At 51.6% G+C, this 15,620-nt stretch overlaps 2 protein-coding genes across 3 annotated transcripts; one reads left to right on the plus strand and one right to left on the minus strand.

Annotated features, from left to right (window-relative positions):
• Positions 1-4: 4 nt before the first annotated feature.
• LOC113214967 (glutactin) lies at positions 5-2,675 on the plus strand (the record flags this gene model as incomplete). Its single annotated transcript, XM_052274553.1, has 4 exons — positions 5-100; positions 725-1,255; positions 1,347-1,577; positions 1,860-2,675. Coding segments are annotated over 4 exons (1,179 nt in total), but the record flags the coding sequence as incomplete, so codon positions are not given.
• A 3,984-nt stretch (positions 2,676-6,659) lies between these two features.
• LOC113214968 (cyclic nucleotide-gated cation channel beta-3) lies at positions 6,660-13,532 on the minus strand. Of its 2 annotated transcripts, none has more exons than XM_026434500.2 (13): positions 13,207-13,532; positions 12,180-12,265; positions 11,821-12,051; positions 11,418-11,677; positions 10,780-10,869; positions 10,493-10,686; positions 9,324-9,807; positions 9,060-9,220; positions 8,849-8,950; positions 8,571-8,768; positions 8,123-8,385; positions 7,617-7,991; positions 6,660-7,498 (listed from the first exon to the last, which is right to left on the minus strand). In XM_026434500.2, exons 1-13 carry the CDS (start codon positions 13,329-13,331, stop codon positions 7,407-7,409), a joined length of 2,661 nt encoding a protein of 886 aa, XP_026290285.1. In that variant the 5' UTR covers positions 13,332-13,532; the 3' UTR covers positions 6,660-7,406. The 2 variants fall into 2 exon arrangements, with proteins under 2 accessions (XP_026290285.1, XP_026290286.1); XM_026434501.2 differs by having other exon boundaries at positions 13,324-13,531.
• Positions 13,533-15,620: the final 2,088 nt, after the last annotated feature.

Raw genomic sequence — 15,620 nt, forward strand, 5'->3', positions numbered from 1 at the left:
CCTGCCCCGCCCCATCGAGCAGCATGACGCACAGACCTTCGTCCGCCGCCCCGCCGAGGGCGCTCCCAGCCAGACCATCCCGTTCTCCAAGGTCAACCCGGTGAGAGTTACAGCTGCCTGCCTACCCTCACAGAATTATTGCATGAAAAACCTGGCAAGATGACCCCAAAGAAAAGTTGCTTTCGGCTCGCTTCACTTGTGTGTCGTGTCAGGGGCTGCGACACTGCAGCAACGCGGTGGTGTTGGGTAGCCCTTTATACTGCTTATACACACGGGTACTTTCAATTCCGGCAGGTATCGCGTTTTCGGTGGGTTTTGTCCGGTTTTGTTCATGTTTATTTTAAAGTTAAAACCGTTGACTTTGTTTGTGCACTTAAATGAGTTGCAGAAAGCCTGAAGTATTTTCTTAGACTAAAAAGAGTACGAAATAGGCATGCGCTCTGCTGTTGGGCCAATCTGGGCCTACCATAAATTTCTAGTCGGAGCTCTGTCACAGCTGAGCATACAGCGGCACGAGCGCGCACGAACGTCATCTCGTACGAAAACCTTGAACTTCCTTCTCTTCTCTATCAGACGCGGGCATTGCTTTTCTGAAAAAAAAAATCAGCAGTAAAAATCATCTAGGAGGTTGGGGGGGGGGGAGGTGTAGATGAGAGTGTCGGGGATGAATTGAAATCCCTCCCCAGCAGACGAGTGAATGCATTTTTTGAATGGTTCTCTGCAGGTCCCCACTCGTGCATCCGCACAGGAGGAGCAGGAGAACCTGAGGTTTGACCAGGAGAACCTGCGCATCCAGCAGGCGCAGCAGGCGCAGGTCGACAGCCTGAGGCTTCAGCAGGCGCAGAGCGCCGAGCAGTTTGACCAGCAGAACAGAAGCATCCTCAAGAGCCAGAGGAGTCGGCAGGAGAACCTGCGCTTCCAGGACAACCTCCAGCAGCAACAGCAGCAGCAGCAGCACCAGCTGCAGCTGCAGCAGCAGCAACAACAGCAGCAGCAGCAGCTGTTCGAGCAACAGAACACCCGCGCCCTGCAGAGTCAGCAAGTCCGGCAGGAGAACCTGCGCACCCAGGACAACTTCCAGCAGCAGCAGCCGCAGCAGCAGCAGGTCGCCCCGCAGTTCCAGGCGCAGCCCGAGGACCCCGCCAGCGGCCTGTTCGACGTCGTCCCCGTCAACACCCCGGCCCCCGCCGCCCGCGCCGCCGCCCACAAGGTGCACCGCGGACGCGCCCGTCACCAGGAGGAGCCCGAGCAGCAGGTGGGTGTGCTGGTGTGGGGTACTGCGCCCACGCAACACTAGCTGTTTGCAAAATGCACACTAAATTACGTAATCGTGGATTCCCGCACAGGTCGGCCGCGCCCGTCAGCACTCCCGCCGCCTTCCGATCGCCGCTGCCGTCGCCCCCACCGTCGCCCCGGCGGCCACCCCCGCCGCCTTCGGGGCCACCCCCATCCGCGTGGCTGACGACGACGCGCGGACCGGGTCGCTCTCCGAGGAGCAGGAGGCTCGCGAGCAGGCCGAGAACGCCCACTACACCTTCGCGTCCGCCATCGACGACAAGCTGACCGACAACGCGCAGGTAAGAGCGCCTTCGGAATTTGTGCGGCCACACTGGAAACACAAAGTGTGTGAATGTCGCAGACTTACAGATGTGTGAATTCCCATTCGTGTACTTGGAAGAGTGAGAGTGTGATTTTTTCTTTAAAATTCACACTTTTGTGCTTCCACGTGTACAAATGTCGTTTACACACCTACAAATGTGCAACATTCACGCACTTGCGTAGGGAAGGCCTGACAAGAGTGTCGTCGGTATACATGACGTTCCCAAGTCCAAGTGCGTGACAAAGACTTTGTTGTTTAGGTGCGCCAGGAGACGCGCGACGGCCTGAACCTGGCCGGGCTCTACTCGTACTCGGACGGCTTCTTCCGCCGCACCGTGCACTACGAGGCCGACGAGAACGGCTACCGAGTGACCAAGGAGGAGGTGGAGCCCCTGGGCGACGGGCCTCAGCCCGACCCCGCCGGCACGGCTGACGTGCGCGCCCAGATCTCCGGCACGGACTTCGGCTACCGCATCACCGCCGACGACATCCGGGAGAAGACCAAGGAGCCCGTCAAGGAGGCGGTGGCCGCCGTCGAGCCTCAGCAGCATAGGTTCGCCCCTCGTGGCGAGAGGGTCTGAAAGGCGCTATAGGGAACATACATTCGAAAAAAATTGACAAACAAAGGAACAAAAAGTTGTAGCAGAGAATGTCTGCACTTTCTTTTTGTGACAGTGCTGTGATCTTGAGGCATTTTCTTGCGATGAAACCCTCTGGGGCGCAACTTCACCTTCACTCCCCCAGTGAGAAACAGTTCTCAGAGCAATGTGCGATACTGCCTAGAATGACTCGTTCGGTCAAATCATTGTACGTATGTGAGGAGCAGGGCTCTCTGACAAGGAATGTAAGAAAATGGAAGTCGTTATCGATGTAGTTGTTATTTATTTTTATTGCTTCGAATAATATTATAAATAAAAACGTTAAGTGATTAAAGTTGCAACAATTTTTAATAGTTGATCAATTTGTTATTAATATAAAAAATACACAAATTTGTAAAGCACATATCACATGTAAGTATTAACTACACTAATTAATGTTAATTGAGAATGAGGAAATATTTAGACACTTAAACAGAAGGTATGGGGGCTGCGCGTACTCAGGTGCCCCACAGTAAACGTTACCTGAGGAGGCGTTTTTTGAAGCAACCATTACTTCTCGGGTGGTGCGACGGGAGGAAACGTTCGGTCTCGCAGGGCGCTTGACGTTTCCCAACGTCCCCAAACGTTCGCTCGCGTTGCCTCGGGAAACTTGGCGAGCGTTTATTACGGAGACACGTTAAAACTCAATTTTATTTTTTTAGAAATCGACGTGGCGCGTGAAGAAAAATCTATTGTAGATGGTATGGATAAAAAATCCACGAAATTTTGACACGCCTCATTTCACTAATAAAATCAAACTTAATTTCTTGTGTTGAACCCGGTGGTTTGGTTTTACACTGGCATGCAAGTAGGTCGCCGAATGGAACAAAATTCTACTTGGCCGAGCCAGTCAGGGACAAGAAGGTGGTCTAGTCTGAGGTCTCACCTTTCAGCTTGACGACAGCGGGACAGGATTCATCATGAGTCAGGAAATTCTGAAACATCCGTTTGGAACAGGGAACTTACGCTCACGATTAACACGCCCAGCACGGTGTGGCGCGAGCGTAGGTTGTTATGTTGAATGTAGAGAGGAGTCCAGCCCAGTGAGAATTCTCATTTAAATGAAGAGTCAGACCGATATCAAAAACGACATCAGATATCAGAAATTTGTCGGTTTTTGCAACCGATCGATAAAAATGAGGTCCTGAAATTGACACGTTTCCGATGTCTGATTCTGATTTTGTTCTGACATCTGTCTGACTGGGAGTCGCCTGCCAGTGGCTACGCGCGCCCGGCCGAAGTCATGTGAGGGACCCTCGGCACAAAGAGTCATATCGGTCTCCCTCTGCTGTCCGGGGAGCCGCCGCCACCCGGCCACCACGCTCCAAGGGAATGAAATTAGTCAAACAGTGTACATTTTAACCCTTTAAGTCACAGAAAATTTCCCGTGGAAAAATATTATTTTTTATAGTCTGCCCTGACTAATTTGAGGGTGGCGGATCCATTTTTGGTGGTCCCGACCTCATCCGACTTCCGGTTTAGCGTCTAGAGGTATGTCTTTTATAAAGGACATGTGACTCCAGGGGGTCAACCATGTCAAAAATAATTTCTTAAATATTTGAGGTAGACAATTCAAATTTTCTGTGAGTGTGTATCTGTATCCCAAGTGTCTTGGCTGAAAAAGATAGACCTGTGTGAAAAAAAAATCCTCCCTAAAAACATGAATAATAGGCCAGGGTTTTGCATAAACCGTTCCTGTAGCCGTATTTTTGAGATGCCCCTGCCCACCGTGAAAAGTTTATCGTAATAATCTTTAAACTGACGTGTTCCCGGAGGAAATCCATGCCAGCCCAAGGATGTGGCTCTCAGGGCCTTGGGAACAGAACGTCATATGTAAGTGACATTGTGACTTCGGGGTAGCGAAATCATATTTTTCGCTTTGCCGGGCACATTTTCACATTTTCCTTGTACATATAGGCATGGGCGCATTCCTAACTGTTACTTATAATAGGTTTAAGCGGTAGAAGTCTGATTTCACCCTAATACTACCATACAGACGCATACAAATAGCAAAAAAAATGAACGTCATTTGTATAGGACATTGTGACTTCGGCAGCGAAATAGACATATTGAACAACCTTGAGAGGGCGGCTACCAGCAGTCGAGAGTAAGGTGATGGTGGCAAAAGGGTGTCTACAATGCACTTCCGAGTTTTGTACAACGCCTAACAAACGAAGAGGGACAAAGATGCAACTTTAGGCCTTGAGATGAGCTTCCAGAAGCATTGGAATCATATTTTTGCAGTTCTACAATCGTTTTAACCATAAAACTACGATTTAACACCTCTCTGACAAGAATTCAGAGAAAGCTCAACCCAAGACTCGGGACTCACAATGTCATTCCTATAGTACATTCATTTTCCCGGTTTCCCACGACACCCGGAGGTTCAAAAGAACGGGCGATCCCACAATATCATAGTATTTTAGGTACATATCACTTGGACAAACTCGGGGTGACATAAATAGGATAGATCCGTAGTGAGGATCAACTAACTTACCGGCGCATCGGCGCCAACAGACCTTCGTTCAGTCACGATGACGCGTTCGACGCCCGCGAAACAATTGAAGTAAAAGCGATCGGCGGGCAGTTTCTGAATCGTATTTGATGATATCAAACACAACAACCACTTATTTTGGCTAAATATGTTGCTTAACGCGGTCATAATTGAAGCTGAGAATTTTGGGCAGTTTCGGGAACCCTCAAGTCACATGTCCTATACAAAGGACGTTCATTGTAAGCTGAGCCCTGGGCGCCACCAAACATATCACACACATATGTATGCAACACAATTTTGTTCCTTAGGCCTTAACTTTCATTTCCTGTCCCATGCACATATTTTCGATCTTTTCCCAGGCCATGAAACGCATCAAACTGATCTCGTGCACGCGGTGTGCGATTTAGTGACTTTTGGCTGGAAATAGGCAGCACTGGGTGGGGCCAGAAGTTCCGGCGGGGAGTTCAAATCGTTGCGCGCCTGGCGAGGAACGCGTTCGTGCTCCGAAAAATCATTTACGGGGAAAAATGCGCCGTAAAAGGGCTTTCAAAGTGAATGTCATTTGGGTATGACATATGACTTAAAGGGTTAAAAGTAAAGGGTCAATTCGCACAGGAAAAACAAAGGTAGGACTTGAAATCTTGAAAAAGATATTCAATTGTAATGCCGTTGCAAAGTTGCAGAAATGCCCAAAGGCATTCAATTAAACACCTTTCTGGTACCCTTTTTAGGGGTGTCAATAGGTAATGCCTTTGAAAAGGCAATAAAAACCGTTCTGTCATACCTTTGTTTTTCCAGGACGAGGAGCACTTTACTTTCTTGAGACACCCCAGAAACTGTTGATCAGCTCTCGAGCGATTGTCACGCATATCGACAAACTGTCTATTGATCGTTTCATGTTACACTCGAACAGTATTTGTATGTTTTTATACAAACGATCCTGCTAAGGTAAACCTTACGTTTCGTTCTGTAAAAACTGTGCGCTAAAGTGCATGATTTCGAGGGGTGCCCAACTGAGGTAATCAGGTGTACACAGAGTAGGTAATCCCTGGTAATCACCAGTAATCCTTGGTAATCGCTGGTAATCCTTGGTAATCGCCGGTAATCCTTGGTAATCGCCGGTAATCCTTGGTAATCTCCGGTAATCCCTAGTAATCGCCGGTAATCCTTGGTAATCACCGGTAATCCTTGGTAATCACCGGTAATCCTTGGTAATCACCGGTAATCCTTGGTAATCACCGGCAATCCGTGGTAATCGCAGGTAATCCATGGTAATCACTAGGTAATCGTTGGTAATCACCAGGTAATCGTTGGTAATCACCAGGTAATCGTTGGTAATCACCAGGTAATCTTTGGTAATCACTAAGTAATCCAGCAAGGAAATTCCTAGAAATCTTTGGTAATCACTTGTAATCTTTGGTAATCACTGGTCATCTTTGGTAATCACTAGTAATCATTGGGAATCACTGGTAATCTTTGGAAATCACTGGTAATCTGTGGTAATCAATGGAAATCTTTCGTAATCTCTGGTAATCTTTTGTCAGTGGTAATCTTCGGAAACCCTTGGTAATCATGGGTAATCTTTGGTAATCTTCGGTAGTCTCTGGTAATCCTTGGTAATCATCACTTTTTGGTAATCAGGTGTACACGATTTTTTCGAGTTGGGCACCCCTCGGCATGATTTTGTGCAAATGAACACACTAAAGTGTTCAAATCAACGCAGAAATTTGTGCAAATAATATGATGGCTTGACTCATTCGTACGAAAAAAGATACAAATCCGGTTAGTGTGTACTTGGGCAGTAAATCTATGTGGTAGTCGTGGGAGAGCAGTGAGAAGAATCCCTTTCTGAAATATGGTCGTGGGTGTAGGGAGGGGGAGGGGGGGAGGTCTAGCAATAGAAGTTAGTAAGTACCAGAACACAAAGAGACTACTACTCATTCCGGTAACTTTACGTTAGATCGGGCTCTCGCGGTGGATGCTACACAGACAAAAAAAAGTTCCTTTCAACACCCACCGCAGATGGACACAAAGGACACGAAGGCTTTCAAAGTTGTGCGACTTTTTAGAAAATCTCTACAACTCTGAATCCCTCTTCACCGGGTTTGAGATATATGAGAACCAAGGCAAAGTTTCAAAGGAACGATCGGGCCACTACGGGTATAAAATACAAATTTGAATATATTAACTAATTTTCCACTTTTCCGCGCATTAACTAGCTGTGTACTTTCTCCGCACATTGACGTTACAGAAGTCGCCACACTTTTCTTGAAGGTACAACAGTAAGTGTTTTGATGCACCCCTTAATCCACATAAGTCGAGTACACCAAGTTGCACAAGTATTTCCACCTACTAGAAAAACCGAAAAACGTACTTGCACATGTGCGAAAAGTTCATTCTCTTCTTTTAGTAATGTGCGAAAAAGTTACATTCAAGTTACTGCGCGGAAAAGCAAATCTGATCTAGAGAGCTGGTACCCAGGCCAGCCCTGCCAAAATTCCCAGTGAGAAATTGTGACATCGCAGAGATACCAGACCGACATCGCTGACATCGATATACCGCATGCAGAAAAAATAAATGGGTTCCTACTAGATTCGTCTCATATCCGATAGCCGATACCGTTTCGATATCGATCCGATATCGCATCGATTTCGATGATTTCTCACTGGGAAAGGTCACAGGTGGGTCCTGTGCGTGATGCGTAGTCCCGTGCGGCGACCTCTCCCGGCTGGCCCGGACAGCGACAACCGTGCGAGCCGCGGCCCATCTGAGACAGAACGACGATACCAACCTCGTGAACCACTTCCACAAACAGTTTCCCAGCATCGGTCACCGCATCGATGTATCGTCGATGATTCACATTTGTTGGTGGGATTGTTAAATACCTGCGACATCGAAGGCGAGCGTGGTGGTGGAGGGCGAAGGGGCCGACACCCGTCGCCGGTGCTGGAGGGTGACGGGGGCCGCGGCGGCGAGATGCGGCGGCTGAGGTCCGAGGACGGGCGACACCAACGGGGAGAAGAGCGACGTGGAGCTCAGGCCGCTCAGCGTGTCGCTGTCGCCGTCGCCTTCGCCCTCGCCGGCATCATCATCGTCGTCGCCATCCTCCCGGTCGTCTCCCCACAGCGAGGAGGCCACGGCCACACCCGTATCCACCGACGACCTCGGGTCCGCAAGGTTGCAGCTGTAGCTGCTGCAGCTGCAGGAGCAGGTGCACGAGCAGGTGCAGGTGCAGCTGCTGCGGGGCGAGAACCGGGACGCTGCGCCAGGGAAATGAGTAAATCAGAAACTGCCGGAGGTAACTATTTCCCTGCTGGGTGTACAAGATCCGACAAGATCATGTGTGGAAATCGTTGAAACCCGGTCGGCTAGACTCCGACTGGACACTTACCAGAGCTCCGCGACGACACCGTCGTGCAGGTGACGCTGGTGAGGTCCGAGTCCCCGGGCGTCAGGAGGCCTGCCTGCAAGCCGCTCTGGGTGTGATCTGGCGTTCCTGGCGACGAGCTCGGTGTCGACGCGGGCCCCGGTGGCGGGCCTGGCGACTCGGGTGGTTGAGGCGCGGGGTCGACGGCGACCTCGAGCGCCGCGCCGGCAGGTTCGGGTTCTTGATCCTCGTCGACGGAGGTCGACGGCGGCGACACCTCGTGCACCCTGTCGGACAGAGCAGGCCGGGTGAGCGAGGTTGACCGACAGCAAACAATAAAACAACTCACGATATCGGCCGAGGCTTTTGCAACGTTCAAGTCTATTTCGGGAGTATATTGATTGAGACCTTCGAATTTAAATATGGTATCTCATCAAAATCGAGATATCGCGCACCCCTCCCTTAGGCCTACTTTATCGTGACGACGGGGTGCCTCCGGGGACGGTCCTCCTCTCCAGGGTCCGCGGGGCTGTCGTCCGTGGCGGTCTCCTCCAGGACCTCGCTGCCGCTCTCCTCCGAGGGCTCGTCCTCCTCCTGCGAGGACGGCGACGACCCCCGCTGCAGTCGGTTCTCCCGTCGCTCGCGGTCCGCGTTCTCCTGCATGAGCACCCTGCAGAACGAGTTGTAAAGTGTTTACAAGGCATGCTGAGCCGAGGGCCGCTGCACTAAAGCGCTTAGTGAGGAACTCACTCGGCCTTCTGCTTGAGCACCTTCTGCGCGTCCGGGTAGTAGACAAGGGTGTCGTGTAGGTCGCTTTTGCTCAAAACGAACAGGTTGGAGAACCCTTTTGACCTGGAATCAGAAAACATGACAAAAACGCCACCTTGTTAGCTAAAACTGTTCACTGTAACTGCCAATTGGACACTCTTTTCACTTTACGCAATAAAGCTAGCCGGCTCACCTAACGTCCGCTGTCCTCCGGTTGCCCCCAGCCAGCGCCAGCAGACTGATCTCGCCGAACACCGAGCCCTCGCCCAGGGTGGCCAGCACCTCGCCGTTGGTCGGCGCGAGCACCTCGACCTGTCCGGTCTTGACGATGTACATCTCCTTGCCAACCTCGTTCTGCGGACGCGGACGAGGAAACCAAATTATCCGGTTGCCAAAAAAATAAAAGACTTCAACAAAATTTAAATAAAATTCACTATTGGTGTTTTTCCCTCCCCACCTTTCTGCAGATGAAGTCCCCCGGCAGGTAGATGACGGAGCGCAGCTTGAGCACCAGGTCGCGGATGAGCGCCTGGTCGGCGATCTTCTGGAACAGGTGCACCTTGGCCAGCGTCGTGCCGTGCACGTCGAGCGCCACGTCCGTCTTGAGCTTCTGCGGCAGCGAGTTGAGGATGCGTCCCTCGTCGAAGGGCTGATGCTGGTCGGCGAAGGTGAACCAGCTCTGGACGCGGCGCTGCACGTGGTCGGGCAGGCTGAGCGCGCGCATGTGCTCCAGCGTCTCGTCCAGCCGCTTGCGGTGCTCGTTGCGCGTCCGGGACGCCGTCGCCACGATGTCCCGGATCTGGCCGATGAGCAGCGCGAACACGAACACCCCCATGAGCCACGAGCACGTCATGAACAGGTACTCGCCCTCCGTCTCGGGCCGGGGGTTCTTGCCCACCGAGGTCGCCGTCTTGGTGGCGAAGTAAAAGCAGCGGATGTACCTGTGGACAACGGCAGTTGAGAGAAAACGGCGTCAACCAAATGCAGAGAAAGTCTTTTTGATCGCGATGTTACACTGTAATGCCAACTGTCGACCATGTACACATAAGGAACACACATGCCTGCAGGCAGGCCTGCGAAACACACACTTACAACAGTCGACCATGGCAGGCACACACTTGTAACAGTCGGCCTGGTAGGCACACACTTGCTCGTGTGCAGACATGTTGTTCCTTATGGCCGACAGTTGATTTTTTACAGTTTACATTCATCGTTTGTGATTTTTTAAACAAGTAGTTAAAGTTTATGCGTGCTCGACAAACTTGGAAATTCACTTTTTCGTTTGCAGGTCTCATGTTTAGTACCTGCTGTTCATAATCCTACTACGCTCTGAACATTTAAGTGTACGAATGTCGCATACATGCAGGCTGCAGGTGAGTGGAAAAATTCACACACCTGCAGATGACCAATGCCCACAGTTGGACACAGGTAAATTGCTACCTTTCAAGTGTATAAAAACTCTTTTCGCTCACCTACAAGATTGTGATTGTGAATATTTTGTTGCATCCCTGGAAGTGTGTGAATTTTGTTCTCACCGACATTCGTACAGTCTTGGATTTCCAGTTTACAGTTAAGTGTGTGAACGAATTCTACTTGTACGCGTTGCTCGCTTCACGCTCTACTCACGCGTTGTGGCCGTCGCCGCCCTTGTAGGTCCAGTTGTTGGTGCCCAGGCCCTCCCTGGCCGAGAACGCGTAGTAGCCGCAGGCGTTGAGGTGCACGAGGAACATCATGTAGCAGAGCGTGCGCGCCACCCGCACCAGGTACGGCGACATGAGCATGCTGTCCAGGTGGTCGAACAGCTCCCAGAACGTCTGCATCTGGAGGGCAGAAGGAAGGTTGAGGATGGTTGTCTCCGCCGGAGCTACAAGTACCTCTCCTCTGCAGCACCACCTCCACTTCTCCCACCTTACCTTCAGTATGCGAGGCACCCGCAGCAGCACCAGCTCCGTGCCGTACTTGAGGTACAGCAGGTCGAGGGGCATCAGCGACAGGATGTCCATCTGCGGCAGAGCAAGTTGTGTAGTGCTCGAGGGGGGAACGACGAAGGTAATCCGGCTGACAGCCGGTAGGTAATCCGGCAGGAGTAATCCGAGAAAATTCGAAAAAATCCGGGCTAATCCGGGGAAATTTTAGGGTAATCCGTTGCAATTTTAGGGTAATCAGGGATAATCCTAGAGAAAAAGCATAACATAATCCGGAGGATACTCCAGAGGTAATCCGGGTAATCCGTAATCCGGCTGACACCACGATTAACAGTCGTTTCCCCTCGGTTGTGCTACAGTTTAAGCACGTTCGAGTACTCTGCCTCTTCGTTTCGATTAGAGATCATCATTCCGAAAGTTCGTCCGTCATTGGCCGTTGCGGGCCGGCCCGCCCTGCCTCATAGCGCCTGGTAGGTAGGCAACATCTTGTCCGCAATGCATACGTGTACTGGGGGGTGGCCTATCCAGAGTTTCGCAGGCGCCGAGCTCTCGTCATTTACCGAATGGATCTGAGGTAAAACTGACGTATTCTCTCTGGACGATCCCTAACACGTCGCTTCGCTCACCTTGAACTGCCACTTGGCGAAGTAGTGCTTCCTGGTGAGGCTCTTCTCGCGCACCCAGAAGCCGTCGTACACGAAGATGACGTGTGGCTTGACGAGCACCAGGTCGAGGAAGTACACCACGTCGCAGGCGAGGTCGAAGATGAACCAGGTGGACCAGTTGTCGGGCGTCTGGTAGGGGAAGGTGGAGCGGAGGGGGATGGTGACGCAGTTGTAGGCGAAGCCGGCCGTCACCAGGAGCAGCCAGGCCAGGTGCCAGTAGCCTGAGGGGGTAAAAGGGCGCTCAGACATGCGCTCACTAGAAAGCTGGCGACTAAAGTGCAGTAGTGTGCTCATTGGAGAGCCGATAACAGAAGTAGTGTGCTAGTAGTGGCGTGCTAGCGGTGGTGCTCCGCTCGCTACTCACTCTGCGGGTGCAGCACGCCTCCGTTGCGCACGGACTGCCGGAGGCGCCCCAGCACCGTGGTCGGCTCGACCAGCTCCAGCTCGTCGCTGAACGTGTCCACGTGACGCTCCAGCTCGTCGCGCTCGCGCTCCCGGGGCTCGTTCCTGATGGCGATGTCCACCAGGTGGTCGAGCGTGGGGCCGGCCGCCGAGGACGCCGCCGAGCTCTGGACGGACCTGCCGGTGCAGTAGTCTGCGGCCCGGCACAACAGCGGCGAACTTGTTATTGGCTCACAACCAACCAGCAGTCAGGTTCGAAAGCGCGTCAAAACAGCTGAAGACTCAAATTCGAAATTTCCAACATTGCTTCTTAGGTCTTACCCGAGCCGGTATCCCTCTCCCGGGTGAAGTCAGCTCCATGGCTATTCTTCGTTTCAGGGCAGGCGGAAGGTGACGTCTGGAACCACCTGCGAACGAAACACGAAACATTGTGCTCAGCTGTATTTGGCAGTGTCGTAGGGCAGAATAAATAGGGTGGTGCGGTGAATTTGAATAGAGAGCGGCAAACGACGCCCTCCTCCCCTTCCCTCCTCCCTCCCTCCTTCACCCTCCCCCTCTCCCTCCCTCCATCGCCTCCCCCGTGGAGGATATCCGGTGTTTGCCTATGGGGTGAGGAAGGAGGGACGGGCTTCATCGGGAAGAGTGGAACCACGAGAGAAAGTGAGAGGGGGAGGGAGAGAGAGGGAGAGAGAGAGAGGGAGAGAGAGAGAAAGAGACGGACAGACTAGGCAGGTCTGATGGATGGTGATGCCTGCCTACTGCGGCACGCCAGGGAGCGCCCTCCAGCGGCTGGATGGGTAACCTATGGAAAGGACAGGGGAGGGGGGGGGGAGAGAGAGAGAGAGAGAGAGCAGAGAGAGGGGGGGGGAGGGGGGGGGGGAGGAGGGCACCCCACAGCCTCTGCCTGCGTACTGCTCGCCTGCGATGTACGGCTCAAACTGGGGGCATCAATTAATGCGCAGCACTTGCAACTGCATCACACAGACTGTGCCAAACCTATTCATGTGTGTGTTTTCAAGACCCAAAATAACCATAAGAATATCGGGTTTTATCGCGTGTGGGCTTTATCCGTGCTCGGCATCAGCTGCCCGCCTTGTGCGCCCTTCTTGGTCTAAGCCAAACATTTGTTTCAGGTCGTCAGGCGGTCAAACACTCAGAAATTATTGCAAACAGTAATGCAAACACCGAACTTTCTTTTAAATGTGTTGACTGGGGTGTATTTGCAGCCGATAATTATTTTCGTCCTGCTGGTGATGGAACCGTACCGTTTCTCGTCAAGGAGAGGTCTAGTTATGTAAGACACACGCCCCGCCCCCACCCCCTCTACTCATCGCCTCGATGTACTGACCTGGCGCACCGTACCCTTACTCGCCACGCCAGGCACCTCCGCTCGCAGTCCCCGAAGTGAGACTTGAGGGCCGTGGCCATGGCGTGTCCACGCGCGGCCCGCGGCCCCGCGACGTACCTGCCCATGGGTCCGCAGAGTCAGAGGGGCCACGGCCTGCGCCAGGCCGGCCAGCTGCTCCACACGGGCACCACGACCATGGCCCTCCGCCACGTCGGCGTCCTGGACTATCGGCGACGGCCTCGAGAGGGGAGGGAGCGCGCGCCCGCCGTGCACAACCAGGGCGGCCTGCTGCTCACGCGCGCAGACACCGACTGACCGGTGGGGGCGGCGAAGGGAAGGGTCGACGCCTCGCCCCTCACCCCGACTGCGTCGTCCCCGCCCCGTCCCGCCTTGCCCCGCCCCGCCCCACCCCGCCCCTCAGCCTCCACAAGCCCCTCCGCATCGATCCCTCCCCGGGTCCGGACCCGGTCCCCAGCCCCCGCACAGCCTCCGCTCGCGGCCCCGCGCGCCATCCGTCCCGCTCCCGGCGACACGTCCAATACAAACAAAGACTAAAAAGTAAAGAGAAAAAGGTTGCTCTACCTTTAAGGCGCCTACCGTTTCATGAGTACATGGTACACGGTGTCTCCAAGCGACCGGATGGCATTTCTGGAATTTTTGAAAAAACCTGTCGCAGCAAATCTCACGATGGAGCAGCTTCAAATTGTGTTGTGATTCATTTATTGTTCGTGTAAACAACAGACCATTAAAGTATATATAATGATGCGTTTAATAAAGCTTGGATTGCAATAATAATAATGACCAATGCATAATCACATAACTGCCATCAGTGATATGTCTCACATGTTCGCTGAACGGCAACTACCGCGTATGAATTATCAGCGCTATAAATAGCGACTGCGACCCGGCGTAGTCCATGCGGTATCAGCCGGCCCGGGTTAGGCCTGGCGGCATGCCTCTGAGCTCCGGAGGAACCTGAGGGATACAGATGGAACTTATTTTCAGGAAAAATGTAAGTTTTCCGATAACAACCTTTTTTCTTTATAAAAAAAAACGTTAAAATTGGGTGGGGGGGGAGCGGGGAAAAGGGAAAATAAGGGACTTTTCTGACTTTTTCCACAGTTTTTCCGCAACTTGTCCTTTTTCCTCCTTCCTACAAATCCCAACTGAGAGACTATCCAAAAAAGTTCGTCCTTCATTTGCTTGTTGCGAACTGGGTATCGGCTTCGTTCAGCTCTCTCATACACTCTAAATGTCAAGGGACAATTTTGTCCGTAGATTTGCAACGATTTCGTGCACATCCAGAAAGGATGCAATTTTGTTCCGTTAATTGGACAAAATTGTGTGAAGCCTCACACAATTTGTCTAGTTTTAGAAACAAAATTGCATCCTTTCTGGATGTGCACGAAATCGTTGCAAATCTACGGACAAAATTGTCCCTTGACATTTAGAGTGTAGCGCCTGGTAGGTGCGCAACACCCTGCTCGCAAAGCACGTGTGTAGAGCGTGGTGGCCTACCCTGAGTCTCGCAGGCGTCTAGCTCGCATAGTTTTTTGCCGGGTGAATCTAATGAAAACGAAACGAACATTCTTCTAGCAAATCCAAGTGGTACGATAATGAACAGACAGATCTATAGAGTGACCGCGTGAGCTCCGCTCCGGCACCTTCTCATTTTAAAACCTCACAAGTCAATGCTGATGGTGAGACTCTATTTGTTCCCACCATTACAACAGTAAAATATATTAAACTTTCACATCAGCTTACAGTTCTTATGGCATTGCAGTTTTGATTTTCTTCAAAAAGAAGCCAGTTATTTTATTTTTCAACTGGAGTCAACACCCTCAATGTGTCGGTCAGTAGGGTAGCAACGAGGGGTCACCGGCCAAGCAGTGCACAACAGCAGACGAAGTTAGAGAAAGAGAGAGAGGAGGGGAGGGGATGTCTATTCTCTGGCATGCGGGTAAACGCCTTGCCGAATTGTTCTTCCGCGATAAACTCTTGAAGCCGTTGAACTCGTGAATATATTTCTGTTACGCCCGGGTTCCTCTCCGACACCACGCCGTATGTAGACAGTGGGGCGCATGTCACACCCAGGGGTTCTTGTGGACTGTACAGCAACCAACCCCTCTGAGGGCAAAAATTTTTTTTTGTTGGAAAAATCCTTTATGGTATTTAATTGATATGGGTAAACAAAATTTGTTAAAAACAATAACTCTTTTCTAATTAGTTCCTGAGTTAAACTAGAACTAAAAGCCTACTTCTCCTGGGTACTTTTCGCTGATCTAAAATCATCTAAATTTTTATTCGTGGCAAAGAAACGAGTGTTTATTTTACAAACTCTAATTCTAATAATTTTCCGCAGTAAATGGAAGTAAACGACAAAAACCGGATGGCCAAACCTAAAAGAAATAATG

This window comes from Frankliniella occidentalis, unplaced genomic scaffold (genome assembly GCF_000697945.3).
Source record: "Frankliniella occidentalis isolate FOCC.00 unplaced genomic scaffold, Focc_3.1 Scaffold407, whole genome shotgun sequence".
Lineage (NCBI taxonomy): Eukaryota > Metazoa > Arthropoda > Insecta > Thysanoptera > Thripidae > Frankliniella > Frankliniella occidentalis.